We start from the raw sequence: 13,217 nt of genomic DNA, 5'->3' as shown, positions 1-13,217 counted from the left end.
TATTATATATATATATATATATATATATATATATATATATATATATATATATATATATATATATATATATATATATATATATATGGACTATTCATTTTACCGTCTTTTTGCTCTCTTGACTGAATGAAAATCGTGTTGACTCACTCTAAATGAATTGTAGAGGTAGTGAACGAGAAGGGCGGAATAAAACGTATTAAAGAAAAAGACAAGTCAGTTTTTGTGTCGTGTCACTGTTCTGAATGGTAACAGCACCTGATAAACCTGACGAAGCGTCCCACAATGGGTGCAGTGCAGTTTTTCGTTAGCGTGGCTCCTTGTCCTACTGGCTCAACTCGCGTGTAGCACACTTGGCCAGATACCATCGGGAAGTCACGTGATAACCGTGGGTCAGTTTCAAACACATCAAACTGGAAGTTTTTAGTTCTCAAGCTTCCATCGTAATCGTCTCCCCTGTAAATTAGAACACAAGAAAGAGAAAACGTTTCTTCATACTTGAACATTTTTCTATATTTCTATATACTAGTTTCGTCATCCCGTCTGTCAGAATTCAAGGACAATTGTCATCGGAAAAATGTAAGTGTAAAATGCAAGTGTAAAATGCAAGTGTAAAATGCAAGTGTAAAATGTAAGTGTAAAATGTAAGTGTAAAATGTAAGTGTAAAATGTAAGTGTAAAATGTAAGTGTAAAATGTAAGTGTAAAATGTAAGTGTAAAATGTAAGTGTAAAATGCAAGTGTAAAATGTAAGTGTAAAATGTAAGTTTAAAATGTAAGTGTAAAATGTAAGTGTAAAATGCAAGTGTAAAATGTAAGTGTAAAATGTAAGTGTAAAATGTAAGTGTAAAATGCAAATGTTAAGTGTAATTGTAAAATATAATTGTAAAATATAATTGTAAAATATAATTGTAAAATATAGATTATAAAAACTGTAGCGAAAAATAATATTTTAAAAAATAGAAAAGTGTATCAAAGCATTCCGAACAAAAAATCCTGTATTAATTTAAAAGTGTATATTATATTTTTCCGTCTTTCAATTACATCTTCAACTTGATTTAGTTTTTTATATAGTATAACATAATACAACTGATAACCCTTAAAAAAGTAATGTTTATAACTTTATACTGCCATTCTAGCTGCTAAGCTAAATAGAATATAAGTATTTTGTTTATAAGTTCGATGGAGTTGCCGTAAAAATGATAGAAAGACATGTTAGCTTTTAATTCCTGGGACGTAACAATTTGTCACATATTAATCTTAAATCTATAAAAGCAAAGTGGGGGTTGTTATTTGTTTCTCACACCTGTTACAGGGTAGGTGGACTTTCTCCACAGATATCTACGTTTGCATTTCTCTCTAAAATAAAATTTTTGTTCCTATATTTTTTATAATGCTCGCCCAATTCTTCACACTACCAAACAATGTCCTGCGTTCGTTTTTATTATTGCATTACAGTCTATCTAACTATAACGTTTTAAATCACCATATACCAGTGGTTCTTAACCTGTGTTACATCGAACCCCAGGGGTTTGGTTAGTCAGTCTCATGGGATTTGTCTAGACACACACCCCGCTCATAGGACTCCCGAACGGATATCGTTAGCGCGAACAAAAGAACGTTTAACAAGGGTTTGGTGAATGCAGAGGCGTAGCGAGGGGGGGGGGGGCGGGGGGGGGGGGGGACATATGTCCCCGGGCGCCGACTTTAGGGGCGCCAATATCGATTGGAAAAACAAATCGAAAGTTTGAGGGGGGTGCAAATCGAAAGTTTGAGGGGGGGGGGGGGGGGGGGGAGGGTGCAAATGGAAAGTTTGTCCCCGGGCGGGGAAGGGTCGCTACGCCTTTGGGTGAATGCGCATATGAAACTGGGGATCATACCTAAAAAAAAAAAAAGCTTAAGAACCATTGCTCTACACGATGCTTAAAGAAAGTAAAGCAAGTATAAAACTTAAACACACCTGTTGACCAGAACTATCTGCTCCACTTTGTAAAGACCTCTGAGATCCACCATCCACCAGCCTGGATTATCTTCAGCAGAATGAGCACAGTGCATACTAAATATATCCGTCTCATTTGATCCATCGTTAGCTAAATCTGCGGTGTATAGTACATGATTAGAGCTTAAAATAGCTGGTTTGTAAAGCGCCGCGTTGAAGAGACCCCCAAACACCAAACACATGTTTGTGATGTAAATCACAGCTATTGAGAACAAGGTCGTCATTTTACACATTATGTCGTTCACTTATCTGAGGGCGGAATAAACTTTTCCTAATTTTACTTCTAATATCTTGATACGAAGACTAGCCTTGCTGTCTGAGCATCTGCGTTCACCATTTGAATAGTGAAAACTTTCTTAAATGTACTTAAAACGCATTGGATCGAATTATATCACCAGCTCTATGTAACTCTGTCATGAAACATATTATTCCATTTACTTTGAAGATATTTTTTTTCCTGTTATTTTAAGGCAGACTATAGTGACAAATGACGCATTATTGTTAGGAGAGCTAAGGTCTAGTAGTTAATTATATACCACAAGAGTGGAGTTGATCTTGTGATAAGTATCTCATATTTTATTAAACAAACGAAAAATACTGTTTGAATGTATTCATATGGGACTCGTAAAATTGCCCAGGGCGCAAATAGTTTTTCAATCTCTCGGCCGACTCCACACACCATAATACAAAATTCAGAGTTCACTCCACACACCATAATACAAAATTTACAGTTCACCCCACACACCATAATACAAAATTTACAGGTCACTCCACACACCATAATACAAAATTTACAGTTCACCCCACACACCATAATACAAAATTTACAGGTCACTCCACACACCATAATACAAAATTTACAGTTAACCCCACACACCATAACTCAAAATTTATAGTTCACCCCACACACCATAATACAAAATTTACAGTTCACCCCACACACCATAATACAAAATTTACAGGTCACTCCACACACCATAATACAAAATTTACAGGTCACTCCACACACCATAATACAAAATTTACAGTTAACCCCACACACCATAACTCAAAATTTATAGTTCACCCCACACACCATAATACAAAATTTACAGTTCACCCCACAAACCATAATACAAAATTTACAGTTCACCCCACAAACCATAATTCAAAATTTGTAGTTCACCCCACACACATAATACAAAATTTACAGTTCACTCCACACACCATAATACAAAATTTTCAGTTCACCCCACACACCATAATACAAAATTTACAGTTCACTCCACACACCATAATACCAAATTTACAGATCACCCCACACACATAATACAAAATTTACAGTTCACTCCACACACCATAATACAAAATTTACAGTTCACCCCACACACCATAATACAAAATTTACAGTTCACCCCACACACCATAATACAAAATTTACATGTTTAACCACACACACCATAATACAAAATTTACAGTTCACTCCACACACCATAATACCAAATTTACAGTTCACCCCACACACCATAATACAAAATTTACAGTTCACTCCACACACCATAATACAAAATTTACAGTTCACCCCACACACCATAATACAAAATTTACAGTTCACTCCACACACCATAATACCAAATTTACAGTTCACCCCACACACATAATACAAAATTTACAGTTCACTCCACACACCATAATACAAAATTTACAGTTCACCCCACACACCATAATACAAAATTTACAGTTCACCCCACACACCATAATACAAAATTTACATGTTTAACCACACACACCATAATACAAAATTTACAGTTCGTGATTTTTATCTCTACAGCCTTATTAACTTGTATTGATAAAAAAGTAGACGTATCCTTTCGTAACAGTAAGAAATGAATGTCGCGAAAGAAAAGGAAAGTAACGTTTGCCTTAATAAAGTCATAAAACATTTTGGTCTCGAAGCTTCTACATAGAGAGCACTATGGTATGGTCACTCTTTAAAATGGTACAGATATTAAAATATAGATGTGTATTTGTATTTAAGGGCGCCACATTCACACATTCACACATTCACATAAACTCTCTCTCTCTCTCTCTCTCTCTCTCTCTCTCTCTCTCTCTCTCTCTCTCTCTCTGTCTCAGTCTATATATATATATATATATATATATATATATATATATATATATATATATATATATATATATATATATATATATATAAAGAGAGGCCTATGTATGATATATTTCTAGAAAAACGCAAACAGGATTTGGTTGCCAATACCAACATGCAAGTTGGCTTTCCTTAAACAGTTCTGCATAAAATTAACCGAAAGACCTGTTTAACTCTATCGCAGTTTTAATCAGCGACATCGATCAGCGCCTTGGCAGACATTCCAGGTCGCCCCCAGCAGACATGTAGATCACTGAGATAAAAAAAACGTTAACGCGCCACGGACTGTTAGTTAAATATTCTGGTAACAACATGAGTTATCACACTTCACATGAAACGTAGGAAAAACCCAAACCAGTTTAAATATTAGAGTAATAAATGTACACAGGTTAATGGTTAAGGGTAGTTTTTGAAGAAAAACAAATTCAAATTCAAGAATGTAATTTGTTGATTTATCTTTTACAGCCCAAGCTGTTTATCAACTTTAACTGCTATTTTTTCTTGTTTTTTTTTTACTCTCTCAAAAAGGGAGTATAGAGGGCGTATTGAAATATTGTATTGGTGTAAAAATAAAACAATAAAAATCGAGATTTTTACAAATCAACTTGAGTCGGAAAAACTATATTTGTGTATGAAGCCCTAGTATATGTATATGAGTATCATAAATTTAGTACCGTTTCAGTAAAGTTGACATAATTTCTCATATTTATGAGTTAGATATGGATACTTTAAGTTTGAGCATTCCGGCATTTTTGAGAGATTTCCGGTAATAGGAAGTAATTAAACTTCCAGTTCAAGAAAATCCGATATTTGGGAACAGTTAAAGCTTGGTCGTTCGCAAATAAATGGTTACGACAGATCCTCAAAACGAGATGGTCAGACAAAAACTCAAATAAAGACCTGTGGCAAAACACGAAACAACAGCCAATATATAAGATATGGGGATGTCTTCATGTATTGACCCACGTACTAATTACGAACCGTATCTGTCAGTTAGAAGTGCCCGTAATTTCGCTCGGCCGTTTCGATCTAGACAGACAGACTGACGTCAGACAGAGGAAGTGAGTTAAATAAAAGCTTGTAAAAACAACGGTAGAGGAAGAGGCAAAGACCGCTGGGCTCAAGGGAGCACGAATAAAGGGAGCAGCCAAAACCGAGTCCGGTGGAAAGGTTAATGGCAGCCCTTTGCTCTCCAGTGGCGACACATGATAAATCAATTAATCAATTAATGCTTGGTGGAAAAAAATTTATATTTAAATTTCAGATACGACGCACAGGTTTCTGTCATTTTTTTAACTTTTTTTGTAACCTGAAGTGGCACTTGATTAGATTCCCATGGGAAAACGATAACACGAATACTGTTTTATTTTATAGATGAAATTTTATTATTTCGCCGGTATCGGTATTTTATATTAGGTATTATCTTAAATACTTAGATACCTATAAGCTTTTAGCGAATTTTTGTATCTGGTAGGATGTATTCTATCCTATATTTTATTTCTCAAATAAACCTTCGAATTTGAAAAATGTATAAAATATTGTAAAAAATAAAATTTTCTAAAAACGTTTCGTCTCTTTGTTTTTTCTCTTTTCACAAACTTTTAGATGTATATTTCTGTGGCTTGATTTAACTGGAATTACCACCCCACTCGTTACTATTGTATAAAAAAATATGACAAAGTTGAGGGGAGTAAGCCCTACCGATTTTTTTTAGTCCAACGAAATAGGCAGTGAATTTTTCAGGTAAATACATACAGACATTTTTATTTTTGTTTTGCAGAATTTGTTTTTCAATTTTGTTTATTTTAACAGAATGTCTTCTTTGTATGAGATGGTGAAACGTGCTTTTTTTAAAAAAAGATATTAGACATGACAAAATAACTCAATATAAACTTCTGTAAACCAGAGGCGTAGCGACCCTTCCCGGCGCCCGGGGACAAACTTTTCGATTTGCACCCCCCTCCTCGAGATTTCCATTTCACCCCCCCCCCCCCTCAAACTTTCGATTTCCACCCCCCCCCTCGAAATTTCCATTTGCACCCCCCCCCCTCAAACTTTCGATTTGCACCCCCCTCAACCTTTCAATTTATTTTTCCAACCCATTTTGGCGCCCCCTTATGTCGGCGCCCGGGGACATATGTCCGTCCCCCCCTCGCTACGCTACTGCTGTAAACTAAAAATTCTACACTTCATTAATTGTTTAACATCTAAGTTTATGCATTTTTTGCTTCCTTGCTTCTGTGGTGAAAGGAGTTGTTAGTTAATTTATAATATTGATGATGCGTACTTGTTTTAGCTAGTGAGCAGAGCTGAGATCAATATTCTCATTCAAACGTTTGAACTTTATAATCGTTTGATGTTTGGGCGGCGAATGTACTGAAGCAAACTAAATCAGACACAGACAAATTAGTTTCAGTGAGATAAATCTACGGCAAGTTTCTATAACATGTGGAGAGAAAAACGACCTGTGATTGTAAGCTAACATAATGACAAACTAAACACACAGCTGTAGCTGCAAATTAATGAACCAAGACACAATAGCTGTGGCTAGCCTAAACTGATTCTAATCGATATAGACCAGAGGCGTAGCGAGGGGGGAGGGGGGCAGCGGGGGGTGACATATGTCCCCGGGCGCCTACCTTAGGGGGCGCCAAAATGGGTTGGAGAAATATATTGAAAGCTTGAGAGGGGGGTGCAAATCGAAAGGTTGAGGCGGGGGGGGGGGGGGTGGTGCAAATCGAAATCCTGACGGGGGGAGGGGTGCAAATAATCGAAAGTTTGTCCCCGGGCGCCGGGAAGGGTCGCTACGCCTTTGATATAGACTGCTAATATTTACGTTCTCTTGTTAGTTATCGTTACGTCACTTATTATTATTTATATCGTAGTTGCGTCCCTTGTATAACTAGTGTTTACTGTGTAGCTGTTATGCACCTTTGAGGCAGTTAACAATAGATCGACCCAGAGACACGTCGTGGCATCTATTCTGTCTCAAGTATCAAGGTCAACTCGAAGAACGGTGTTTGTTGTAGTTATGTAACATGGTGGCAGCGATCTGAATCAGTGTTTCTTCCAGACTTTTTTCTCTCCGGGGTGGGGAGGGGGGGCTTTTGCTATTTTCCGGGGGGGGGGGCGGACACTGGTAAAAGTATGTTTTCTCTTCGGACCCGGGTCCATGTTGCAGTGTCTAACTATTCAGACCCGTCAAACACTTTATCTTCACGTTAATCCTTGTAATACATTCCTTTTTTCACTAAAATTGTTATATATATATACACACACACACACACATATATATATATAATATATATATATATATATATATATATATATATATATATATATATATATATATATATGTATATATATATATATATATATATATATATATATATATATATATATATATATATATATATATATATATATATATACATACACGTGAGTGGATGCTATCTTTGCAATAACTTTTTCTCCACTAAGTTATAATATAATAGTTTGCAAGGTATTTTTCTACCTAAAAATTCGTCCATTATTAATATGTATAGATTACAGTCAAACAGTCCTAGTGGGGTCGTCCATAAGTGACGTCACACTGGTAGTGGGGGGGGGTTCGTAATTTTGTGACGATGTGTGATGAGGGGGGGGGGGGTAGATGGTGTGACGTCACTTTTTTGTATGTTAGAAAACGAGTATTAGCCGTTATTTCGCGTTTTAGAAAACAGTTTTGATAAACTGTAATAGGAATTGATCAAAATACTCTAGAACTATGTTGACAGAGTTCTGATAAGGTTTTTTGGAAAAATATCGTTGTTTTAAGTGACGTCATTTTAGGGGGCAGGGGGGGGGGGGGTCTGGCTTTTTATGACGACGTCATGGAGGGCAGGGGGAGGTAAAAATTGTCAAAAAAAGCGTGACATATGTCCCCGGGCGCCGACCTTAGGGGGCGCCAAAATGGGTTGGAAAAATATATAGAAAGGTTGAGGTGGGTGCAAATCGAAAGTTTGAGGGGGGGGGGGGTGCAAATGGAAATCCCGAGGGGGGGGGTAATCACAATTTCGAGGGGGGTGGTGCAAATCGAAAAGTTTGTGCCCGGGCGCCGGGAAGGGTCGCTACGCCTCTGCTTAGGGGGGCGCCAAAATAGGTTGGAAATACAAATTGAAAGTTTGAGGGGAGGGGGTGCAAATCGAAAGTTTGAGAGGGGGGGATAAAAATAGAAAATTTGAGGGGGGGGTGCAAATCGAAAGTTTGTCCCCGGGCTCCGGGAAGGGTCGCTACGCCTCTGCATAAAATATTCTCCTTAAATATATAATAATACACTACTCTACTATTAGGGTTGCCAGGTGTCCAGTTTTGAACTGGACAGTCCAGTATTTGAGCAGACTGTCCAGGATAAAATAAATATAAATACTGGACAAGTATATGTTTTACCCCCCTTCTTCTGCTTTGCGGCATACCTGAGAAGGGAAGGATGGAAAGGTGTCCAGTATTTTCGGAAAAGGTATCTGGCAACACTATCTACTATTTAAAAAAAAACTATAAAGAATAGCAAGGGCCACTTTATTATCTATTGGATACCTTTACTAATAATTAGGAAATTTCATACATAAGCTGATAAGCTCCTTTCAAGAATTCTTTCACGTTTTAAGCAATTTCCAATTACCAGAAGAAGTACTTTACATGTTAACCAATTTCTCAAAAAACCTTAAGAATTTAATAATTTTATAGATTTTCTTTTAAAGCATATTCTAACAACTTTTTGCCTCTAAATCTAGATTAGACCGATGTGTTTTCTCAAACACAAACTTCCAGGCCTATAGATCTATATTTTCTTTAGCTTGATTCAACTGGAAGTGCAATCCCAGCACTTATTATACTGTAATTTTAAATAAGAAGTATTTAAAAATGCGATACTAATTTTGCTTGGTATTGTTTTTTAAATTATTCCATGACGTGACAAAAAAGTCCATTACCGCTTAATTTAATTCCGCTTAATGACTAGATCTAGACTAGATCTAATCTAGATCTATATCTAGACTAGATCAAGACTCGAATTGTTAAGCAATTAAATTTAAAAATAAACAACAAAAGGATCTAGATCTACTTGAATCTAGGATTCTAGATCTAGATCTAGACTCTAGACCAAGATTTGTAAAGTAGCCTATAAGTCAGTTGAGTAAGTAAGCGATCAATCATATTTTATTAATTATTTTTATATAGATCTAGATTCTAGATCTCTAATTATAATTATTATCTAGATCTAGATCTAGCGATCTAGACTAGATCTAGATTAGTAGCCTTTTACTATTTACTTTTACTCCTTTTAGAATGTATTTAATTATTTTAATAGCTGTACTCCCCCACCCCCTCCAAAAAAGTGGGGGGGGGGGGGATGTCTAACTGGTAAACGGAAAAAAAGTCACAGGAAAAAAAAAACACAGAAAAAAAGTCACAGTTTTTGCTAGGAAAAAAAGTCGCAGAAAAAAGTCACAGTGGAAAAATTTTATCGGAAAAAAAGTCACAGAAATAAAGTCACAGAAAAAAAGTCACAAAAATCTTTTTAGAAATATTTTTATTAATTTGTTAAGAATTGTAAAATTTTGTATGTTTATTGTTGTGGGTTGTATTTTTTGATAGCATAAATTATTTATAGACGTTAAAAGCATTATGATTTATAACAAATGTAAGTAAAAATACTCTAAGATAATTAACACAACAATCTCGACTTTTGTTACGCATTTAGTTAAATACGCGGTAGAAAAGTTAATTATAAAAGAAATTTAGGCACATTTTGCCGTAGACTATTCTCTGGTCGGCCTTCCCTCAGTAGGCATTGTCTGAACATATTTTGTGTTGTTGACGTTATGCGTCAATTACAGCCTTTGAACCTTGTCGGCTTTCTGTTTTGATCCTAAGTTTTGTTATGTAATGAGCGTGATAAATGTGGGCAGTAAAGGTGGTTGAACTAAACATAACTATTGTTGCCATGAGTTGAGAGCAGCAAGTCAGATGAACTTACCATTTCACGGTAATTTAATATTTGTATTTAAAAAAACAAAACACGATGAAAAACGTGGACTTTGGAGCATTCTATTAAATGCTACTAATCTTAAGTTAAAATAATTACAATCGACATACTTCATAATAAATATTTTTAGATGAATTATAAAATTTCTTATGCGTATACAGCCTACACACATTACATTACATTTAATTAATGGTTAGTTAATTTGCACTCTCTAAATATTTGATACATAAAAGTATTAACAAATATCATGCAAATATATATTTGTGACTTTTTTTCCTGTGACTTTTTTTCCTGTGACTTTTTTTCTGTGTTTTTTTTTCCTGTGTTTTTTTTTCCTGTGACTTTTTTTCCTACAATCGTCTAACTAATCTGTGCTTTCCCCTGATAGACGTGTTCTGTAGTGTACTATTAATGACATACAATGATACATGGAGGTGAGAAAAGTGGGGAGAGCAGAGGTACTGTTTTCCCCTTAGGTTACTTTTTAATAATTAAATCAATTGATTTGAGGGCCACCATTTTCAAACAAAGGAATGATGTTTATCTTTGGTGTTGAAAGCGTCATGTAATTCAACACAGCAAAATGAGAATAAACATAAAAATAGTAGATCTATGACTGAAATGAAAACAAGACACTGAAGTAATTGATATAGGCCAAAAGGTACATACAGCATTAGCAGTATTATTTTAAAAAAAAACAAGCACAAATAATAAGGATCTGGCATAAAAAAACTTTCAACACAAAAATTATTGTATTTAACTTTAAATATTTAAAGCTTTTCCTCTTAACCTCTTATTGTAAATTTGGTTTATATTGTGAAAATATGTCTCCAATTGTCTTTATGTCTACGTTTCCTTCTATTTAGCAGTAGCAGCACAAGATTGTGTGGTTGAAATGAGAACACTTACCACTACATTAGATAGATATATCAAGAGATATGCTTATAAACATATTTGTTAGCCATAGATATATTTTCAAAGTATTAATTCATATTTAAATTTTTATATATATATATTTTTCATTGTATTATATTATATCCCAAAGATGTATACAAGAGCTACCTGTTATCTTCTCCAATATTTAGAGGAAGACAATAAGAGGATGTAAATACATTAGTGTAGAGCATTTCTGGTTTTATTCTTACAAAAGTATGTTATGATTTTGATTTTGTAAAATTAATGGGTCTTTTTTTTTCATTTTATCTAAAGCTGAGAGTAAGGAATGTCTACTGAATTAATGGTAAGGTTGGAACCAAAAGAGGAAATCAAACCAGATGCTATTAGAAGGGAGTTCAATTCTAATTCTTTGACTGAATTTTCAACTGTCAAAACCAAGACATCAGATGAAGCAACATGTTCCTCATATAACAAGGATAAAAGAAATTGTATTGAAAACCTTACTCTCTTGATTTACCAGGATTTAAAGGAAATCAAGAATGCACAAAACATGGATTATAAAACTTCAAATCAACACTTAATTTATACTGAAAGAAACTCAAACAAGTACAAGTGTAATTTGTGTAATCAAACATTTGTGAGCTTAGATCAAATGAGAAAGCACCTGATCAGTCACATAACAGAGATGAATAATTTGTCAGAGTTATCTCTACATAACAAAATTTATCCAAAAAATGAACATCAGGAATGTGGTATTTATCATAAAACAGTTGTCATCAAAACTAATATAAACAAAGTTAAAAAAATTATTCCTGAAGTTAACCTTCTAAAATGTGAAATGTGTGATAAAACATTTGTCCTCAAAAGTTATCTAAATAAACATAAAAAAATTCATTGGGCAGATAAACAACACAAGTTTGATATTTGTTATAAAAATTTTCCTGGGCGTGACAATTTATCTGTTCATAAAAAAATTCACTGTTTAAATAAACAACTTGCTTGTGAATTTTGTCATAAAAAATTTGTCCTAAACTCCTATTTAAACAAACATAGAAAAATTCATTTTGGAGAAAAAACTAAGAAAAATGAAATTAGTCATAAAAAGCTAGATATGGTTGACAATTTATCTGAACACATAAACATTCGCTTGGGAGATAGAAAATATGACTGTGATATTTGTCATAAAAATTTTGCCTGTAAACGTTATTTAAACAAACATAAAAAAATTCATTATGCAGATAAACAACTTGAGTGTGATATTTGTCATAAAAAGTTTGTCCTTAAACAATATTTAAACAAACATAAAAAAATTCATTATGCAGATAAACAACTTGAGTGTGATATTTGTCATAAAAAGTTTGTCCTTAAATCTTATTTTAACAAACATAGGAAAATTCACTTTGGAGAAAAAACTCAAAAATGTGAAACTAATCATAAAGAGCTAGACAGGGGTAACAATTTATCTGAGCACATAAAAATTCATTTGGGAGATAGACAACATGAGTGTGATATTTGTCATAAAAAGTTTGTCCTTAAACATTATTTAAACAAACATAAAAAAATTCACTGTGCAGATAAACAACATGAGTGTGATATTTGTCATAAAAAATTTGTTAGGAGTGACAATTTATCTGTTCATAAAAAAATTCACAGTTCATATAAACAACTTTCTTGTGAATTTTGTCATAAAAATTTTGTCCTAAACCCCTATTTAAAAAAACATAGAAAAATTCATTTTAGAGAAAAAACTAAGAAAAATGAAATTAGTCATAAAAAGCTAGATATGGTTGACAATTTATCTGAACACATAAACATTCGTTTGGGAGATAGAAAATATGACTGTGATATTTGTCGTAAAAAGTTTGCCCGTAAACGTTATTTAAACAAACATAAAAAAATTCATTATGCAGATAAACAACATGAGTGTGATATTTGTCATAAAAAGTTTGTCCTTAAACAATATTTAAACAAACATAAAAAAATTCATTATGCAGATAAACAACTTGAGTGCCATATTTGTCATAAAAAGTTTGTCCTTAAATCTTATTTTAACAAACATAGAAAAATTCACTTTGGAGAAAAAACTCAAAATTTTGAAACTAATCATAAAGAGCTAGACAGGGGCAACAATTTATCTGAGTACATAAAAATTCATTTGGG

The 13,217-nt window shown here is 33.9% G+C and overlaps 1 protein-coding gene across 1 annotated transcript; it reads right to left on the bottom strand.

Annotated features, from left to right (window-relative positions):
* Positions 1–227: 227 nt before the first annotated feature.
* LOC131933187 (fucolectin) lies at positions 228–2,216 on the bottom strand. Its single transcript, XM_059289981.1, has 2 exons — positions 1,954–2,216; positions 228–450 (listed from the first exon to the last, which is right to left on the bottom strand). The coding sequence occupies exons 1-2, from the start codon at positions 2,214–2,216 to the stop codon at positions 228–230; spliced, it is 486 nt and encodes a 161-aa protein (XP_059145964.1).
* Positions 2,217–13,217: the final 11,001 nt, after the last annotated feature.

Source organism: Physella acuta, unplaced genomic scaffold (genome assembly GCF_028476545.2).
Source record: "Physella acuta isolate Inbredline_101_S28 unplaced genomic scaffold, ASM2847654v3 ptg002392l, whole genome shotgun sequence".
Taxonomy (NCBI): Eukaryota; Metazoa; Mollusca; class Gastropoda; family Physidae; genus Physella; species Physella acuta.
The sequence above is the reverse complement of the archived record's forward strand: the minus strand, read 5'-3'. Positions and strand labels throughout refer to the sequence as shown.

Coding starts and splice junctions, on each gene's coding strand:
- LOC131933187 (XM_059289981.1), bottom strand. CDS start 2,216: ATGACGACCTTGTTCTCAATAGCTGTGATTTACATCACAAACATGTGT. Junction 451..1,953: donor CAGATAGTTCTGGTCAACAG/GTGTGTTTAAGT, acceptor TCTAATTTACAG/GGGAGACGATTACGATGGAA.